Source organism: Gorilla gorilla, chromosome X (genome assembly GCF_029281585.2).
Source record: "Gorilla gorilla gorilla isolate KB3781 chromosome X, NHGRI_mGorGor1-v2.1_pri, whole genome shotgun sequence".
In the NCBI taxonomy this organism is placed as follows: domain Eukaryota; kingdom Metazoa; phylum Chordata; class Mammalia; order Primates; family Hominidae; genus Gorilla; species Gorilla gorilla.
In genome coordinates this window covers 143,284,830-143,292,320 of record NC_073247.2, presented here as the reverse complement: position 1 = coordinate 143,292,320, position 7,491 = coordinate 143,284,830, and the positions used below count along the sequence as shown (strand labels likewise).

The following is a 7,491-nucleotide window of genomic DNA, read 5'->3' as shown; positions in this document are numbered from 1 at the left end:
AGAGGGGGTGAAGTGACAAGATGAGATTGATGAGATTTTCCCTTTAGAAAAATCACTCTGGAGACAGTGATTGGATGGCTAGTTTAGAAGGAAGTAATACTGGACTAGAGAAAAATAGTTAGGAGTGTGTTACAGTCATCCTGATAAGCATTGATAAAGCAGTGAACTAGGACAGACGCATTGAGGACAGAGAAGAGGGGGTGGGTTGGGGAAATATTTCAGAACAAGACTCAATAAAATTAAGTGAGTGAGTGGTTGTCAAGGGTAAGTGAGAAGTAGATGGAGAGATTAACTCTGAGGATAATGATAATACCATCATGCAGCATTTGTAATGTGCTTTTAACTTTTTAACATCTAACATCTATGATCTCATTTGATCTTTCAACCATTCTGTGAGGTAGGCTAAGGAATATATTTTCCCCTGTATGACAGATGCAGTCCAGAGAGGTTAAGTGATACACTCAGAGTTCCATAGCTCACTAATGGCAGAACCCAGACTAGAATCCAGACTTCCTGACGCCTGAGCATCTTTTTTTCCCAGTCTCTCATGATGTTGCACTGTAAAAGTGTTTGACCTGCTGTTCACACTTAACCAGAAACAGTTACTATGCCCATTACTAGTGGAGAAAAAGAGGAGAGGGAGAAGGTGCTCAGTGAGATGGGGGTCAACTAGTTTTACGTCAATTGGGAATTCAATAATAACAACAACTTCAGTAATAATGATAAAAATAGTTAACGTTTATTGAGGGCTTACCATGTCCAAGCCACAGTTCTCAGCATTTTAGATAAATTAACTGATTTAATCTTCTTAACAACTCTACAAGGGTCAGTCCTATAATTGTCTTCCTGTTATAGATGAGGAAACTGAGGCAGAAAGCTGCCCAAGGTCGTATAGCTAGTAAGTTTCAGAACCTAGCTATTTTGAACCTAGACAATCTGAACCTACAGTGTCTTCCTCTCTCTGCTCAGCAACAATCTTGCCTTCTTCCTACCCCTCTTCCAAGGACTCCATGAATGCATCAGGCTCTCATCAGAAAGATCATTAATCTAGGTATCAGGAGAATTGTATTCCAACCCCAATCCTGTTACTAACTGTTGACCTTGATAATATTATTGCCTCTCTAAATTTTTTGTCATCTGTAAATGACATTAATAATATTTATAGCAACATCTGATCTGCTTATCTCATTAAATTATTTTGAGGATGATAGGAGGTAATACGTGTTCAAGAATAAAATAAACTGTAAAGTTTGTAAAGCGCTCTACCAACATGAGAATTAGGAAGATATAGCTTTACAAAATAATGTTGCCTGTGTACATGTTTGTCTCTCTACCTTTGAGGTGAACTCTTTGAGGGAAGGGACCAAGTATCCTTCCTTCACCACTGCATCCCTAGTGATGAGCATAGTACCCACTATCTGGTAGACAGCTGATAAATATGTATTCAGTGGATGCTATATGTATGAATGCTTGAATGGACAATTGAAGGAGCAGCCTCAGGATGCACTATTTAGAAAGCAAGTAGGCACTTCAATTCCTGGCATCTTAGGTGCAGATAATCTGGACACCATCGTGACAGCTAACATTGTTCTAAGTGCTTTATTTTACATAAATTGAATCATATATATATTCTTATAACTAACCTATAAAGTCATATTCATATCCCTGCTTTTTCTAGCTCTCACCTGTATTGTTAAGTCATATCCCTGCTTTTTCTAGCTCTCACCTATATTGTTAAGCTTGGAGGCTACATTTCCCACACTCATTTGTCAGTCAAGTTCAGTTTTGGATTCCACCCATGAGAGGTACTTGCAGGAAACTTGGCAAGCAGAAGGGAAGTAGACACCATCACTGCTCTTCCTGACGTCTTGTTTAGGTGTGTGGGCTTGATCAGAAAAGATTTAAGTGATTTCTGAGCATTCTCTTGTGAAACATCTGCCTCAGTGACGTCATTAGCAGCAGTTTCCTAACAATCTCTAAAATTTCCCATGATTCCCGCAATTCCTACAACTGTCTCATTTTGCTGGTAGTTCCCTTACCTTTTCTCTCATAGCCCTTCCAAAGGCTTTGTAGGCCCCTAATTCTCTGTGTTAAATGCCTTCCTGAAATAACTATAGAGTAGTTTCTGTTTGCCTGATCGAACTCTGAGTGCTACACTTTACAGGTGAAGAGACCTAAGCAGAAGGTAACTTGAGTGAAGAAGTGGCAGAAGGAAGGACTGAATCTAACAAGTTTTGCCCCAGGGCTTGTGCTCTAAGTAGTTATACTCCACTGCCTCTCTTCAACTGAAAACCCAAATCCTATAAATGGGGCACTGTATCTTTTTCTGAAATCTCCATGAATATTTCCATGGAAATGATCATTTGGAGCCTGCTTTTCAGTTTGTAAACTTTCTTCTCAACTTTTGACAGAACCATCTTAGTTTCAACACAGTCTTTCCATCTTTCTTTCCAGGATGAAGCAAGGTAAGCTTCACTACTCAGCCATTGGGGATGGGGAGTAGGGAGGAGTCCAGTGGAAGGTTTCACAGGATCCTTGTGATTGATCAGGCAGAGAAGCACTACTCAATCTCAGGAATTTTCAAAAGCCCAGCATTGATTTCATTTCACAACACCCTCACAGAGTTCATTTTTATCTTTAAAATAAATTAATATCAATGTAAAATTAGATAGCCCCTAGAGTTAGTACCTAGAAACTGAATGTTAATGCTGGAAGGGCCAGAGCTGTGTTAACTAGCTGCCGTGTTTGCCTTCTTTTTCAGTCAAAGCTAACATTTAAAGTCAGAGAGATAGATCTATATATATTGATCTGGAGGAATGTTCATGATATATTGTCAAGTGGAAAAAGCAAGTTGCAGAGTAAATTGATGATATGCTTGCATTTTTTAAGAAAATAAGAGAAAGCCCTATATAAAATAACACCTGGATGCAGAATGTTAGAACTAGAGAGGTCTTTAGGTAGCTAAACACAATCTTCCTGTTATATTGATAAGCAAGTTTGAAGGCCAGAGAGAGATATAACTAAGGTTACACAGCTTGTTAGTAGCAGAATCAATTCCACAACCTTCATCTCCAGACTCCACTATGTCACTCTGTCTGTAGGCTGTGCCCATACCAACAAGTCAATAAAGGGAGAAAGAACCTAGTGACATAGCTATACTATTTTGTAGTAGAGGGACCGTTACTGAAAACGTGCATCCCATTTTAAGCTGTAAACCAACCTGTAATAGAGAGTGAACTATTTTTCCCTCCAAAGGCAGAATCATTAAAACCTATACTCTTAATATTCCACCTAATTTCTGAATTTTCCTCTGTGCGAAGGCACTCTTTGATTCTTTTAATATTTCATTGATTGTGCCAGTTTATGTTTATTTCACAATGTTTGCTTGAAAGGTTTATCTTGATAGTAAGGAACATTTTGCACAAAGCATGAGACTTACCCTAATACCTAGCACAGTGCCTGCCTTAAAGTAGAAACCTAATGTTTGTTAAATGGATAAATTAAAGATTGAATTCATTTGCCTTTTTCTCAATTTTTTTCTTTCTCAATATTAAAACATTATTTCAGAGATGAAAAGTACCATGTACCTTTAAAAATGTATACAGACACATGCACACGTATGTTTATTGTGGCACTATTCACAATAGCAAAGACTTGGAACCAATCCAAAAGTCCAACAATGATAGACTGGATTAAGAAAATGTGGCACATATACACCATGGAATACTATGCAGCCATAAAAAATGATGAGTTCATGTCCTTTGTAGGGACATGGATGAAATTGGAAATCATCATTCTGAGTAAACTATCACAAGGACAAAAAACCAAACACCACATGTTCTCACTCATAGGTGAGAATTGAACAATGAGATCACATGGACACAGGAAGGGGAACATCACACTGTGGGGACTGTTGTGGGGTGGGGGGAGGGGGGAGGGATAGCATTAGGAGATATACCTAATGCTAAATGACGAGTTAATGGGTGCAGCACACCAGCATGGTACATGTATACATATGTAACTAACCTGCACATTGTGCACATGTACCCTAAAACTTAAAGTATAATAATTAAAAAAATGTATACAGTTTGAATAAATCTTGCACTTGTTTTGAAATTAAGCTGTTTTGATAAGTGGTTTATTCATCCTCAATTATTTTTCATTTAGTTAGTAAACATGTAAGACAGTCTCCTTGTATCCATGGTACTCCCTTTGCAACACCATACAATGTCTCTTCAGCCCCCCAGCAGTCACGGTAAGAGGAACACACTGAGTATCTGTTTGCTCAGTAGTGCTGGGTACTGTGCATTTTATTTTTTTCTACCTGTTTGTGTCTGGTTCCTCACAAACAGGTAGAAAAGGCTGCTTGGGAGATGACTTCATCATATGTGGTGGAGGCCCAAAGTAAAGTGAGACCAGGAGACAGGATATCTGGGTCTTCGTTCTAGATCTGCTTCCAAACAGTTTCATGATCTTGGGAAATTTACTCCACATTCAGTGAGCCTTAGATTTCTCATCTAAAATCGGTTACCTGTAATAGATCATTGTTTATCAAAACCGTTCCTTTTAGTTTTAGAACTCCCTTTTCAAATGAAATAGCTCACAGGAAACAACCCCCCATTAGCAGGCTCCAGGCACCACAATTGAGTCCCTAAAAACTATATAAATCAAGATTTGAAAAACATTGCATTATGTCCATCAACAGAAAATGGGTTTTAAGATGCGGTAAATGTGTGCAATGAAATATTATTCAGCAATAAAACGGAACAAATTACTGACACATGCAACAATATAGATGAATCTCAAAAGCAGGCTGAGTGAGAGAACCCAGACACAAAGGAGTACAGACTGCATGATTTTATTTATAGTCAATATTTAAAAAAACAAAAACTAACATATAGTGAAAGAAATCAGATCACTGGTTGGAATTGGGGGTAGAGGGAGGAAGGGATGGGTTACAAAAAGGCAAAAGGAAACTTCTGTAGGTGATGAAATTGTTAGGTAGCTGATTGTTGTGGTGATGCTGTGAGCATCTGTCAAAACTTATAGAATTGCACACTGTAATTGGACAAAGTTTATTGTATACAAATTATGTCATGATAAAGTGGATTAAAATATCACTACATTAGTCATCTCTAGGGTTTCTTATGCCTTTAGATATAGTAAGTGGGATCTGGAATCAACCAGACCTAGATTTAAGTACTGGCTCTGTGGCCATGGGCAAATCACTCAGTTTCCACACTTCTAAATATGGATGGAAAATAGTGCCATGGCATTGAACCACTGTGTGAATTCTATGTGATAATAGATATAGAGAGCTTTGCTCAACCCCTAGCGTATCATAAGTTCTCAATAAATGGTAGCTGCATTTATAATTCTATGATTCTGAATAATTTTACAGACTTACTTTTACAAATTCAGAGGTGGCACATATATGATCTAAATTCTAATTTTGACTCCATTATCAATTATGTATGACTTTAGATGAGTCTCAGTGTCTACTCTGTTTCCTCATTGTTAATACAGAGGGAAATTGTGGTGGTGTTTTTACCAACTCCATAGGAAAATTAGGGATATAAAATAGACTAATAGATTAGAAAGATGTTTTGAAAAACAAAAAGCAAAAATAAAACACTCTACACAAATGTAGGAAATAGCTATGATAATTTTTCTCATGATTCCAAGATTAAGTGAAACAAGGAGATTGTGCTTACGTAACAGGGCTTACCCTCAGTAAAGTTGTAAAGTTTCTGACATTTGTCTTCTGGCCTTTTATTATACCATTCTTTGTCTTAGTTTCCAATTTCAGTTATGCCTCACCTGCTGTCAACAGTTGCAGAAGATTCTCTTGCTGTATAGGTCTCTTCTGTCAGTGAGAAAATTACTCTGATAAGTTCATTTACCTGAAGGTGAGTAACCTAATGGGTAGCCACTAACAATATTCTATGTAAAGAAAGAGCAAAAATAATACCTCTAATGGCAATTCAAGTCTCAGTAGGAATAATATTTGGGGTGGGAGCACTTCCTGAAGCTTCTCATATGTCAATCACTTCCAAAGATAAAGTCAGATCCTTTAAACCATTTTCTCCATCAGGGACGTTGTGTTATTTTAGACGTTTAGAAGCAAAGAAGGCTCATATCCTTTTCAACATAACTTTCCTTATTGCCCGTTTAACATCTTTTTTTCTCAGGCTATATATCAGGGGGTTCAACATGGGTGTCAAAGCTCCATAAAACACTGAGATAAACTTGTCCTGGTCAGGGGAGGACTTGGACTGAGTTTTCATATACATGGAGATGGCTGCCCCATAGAAGATTGTCACCACGGTCAGGTGAGAGCCACATGTGGTAAAGGCCTTGAGCCTGCCCTGGGGTGAGCGAATCCTTATGATAGCCATAGCAATTTGTATGTAGGAGAGGAGAACAAACCCAAATGGTAGCAGCAGGGTGAAGATACTGGTGATGAGGATCATAAATTCATTGAGGCTGGTATCAGAACAGGTCAGCTTAATGAGGGAGAGAATCTCACAGACAAAATGGTTGATGACATTAGCCCCACAGAAGTGAAGCCTCAGGGATAGGATGAGCATGGCAGTGAGCACAAGTGATGTCCCCCATGAGGTAGCAGCCAAGCAGACACACACTGGGCCATTCATAACCACTGAATAACGCAGGGGATTGCTGATAGCAACCACACGGTCATAGGCCATGACAGCCAGTAGGAGGCACTCTGCTGTGGCCAAAGCCAAGGAGACACTCGTTTGAGTCAAACATCGGGGATAAGAGAGGTAGGGATGGGTAGAGAAACAATGCACCAAAGCCTGGGGCATGGAAGCTGTTCCATAACAAAGGTCTAAGAAAGACAGTTTACTAAGGAAGAAGTAGATTGGCGTGTGGAGGTTGGGGTCAAAGTGAATAAGAAAGATCACAAATCCATTCCCCAACAATGTGCTGAGGTAAATTATCAGCACTAATGTGAAAAACGTGTCTCTCCATTGAGGATAGTTAGAAATGCCAATAAGGAGAAACTGAAACACTGCTGTGACATTGTCCATGGCCATCTTTCCCTCTTGCCACTATTCATTAAATGGATGCCAATTGGCTACTTAGTGTTACCTGAAAGAATGAGAATAAAGATGGAGGGTGTGAGAAAGGTGGAAAGAATTAGGGTGTGCAGGATCATTATCTTTGTCCTTTTCAGAAGAATGGGACACAAATGGAATAGATATCTATAATGGGAACAGAGGCAAAGCTAGATATCCTCCCTCAATCCTAAGGAAATGGAAAATTCCTTATCTTTTTGAAAATAGTTATATGAAAATTTCTCCAGCCCTCCTCCACTAGAAGTCTTCTTGAATAATTTTTCCTAACTAAGAAGACAGGAAAGGTAGGCCATCTTCCTGACTTTCTCACGTCATTTTCCAAGATAAATCTGATATGTAGACATGGTTGAATCTCAGTTAGCTTATTAATCTCAACCAACAGGGTACC

At 38.7% G+C, this 7,491-nt stretch overlaps 1 protein-coding gene across 1 annotated transcript; it reads right to left on the bottom strand.

The window, feature by feature from the left end:
* Positions 1-6,134: 6,134 nt before the first annotated feature.
* Positions 6,135-7,061, bottom strand: LOC109025355 (olfactory receptor 13H1). The gene has a single exon (XM_019020417.2). It carries the CDS (start codon positions 7,059-7,061, stop codon positions 6,135-6,137), a length of 927 nt encoding a protein of 308 aa, XP_018875962.1.
* Positions 7,062-7,491: the final 430 nt, after the last annotated feature.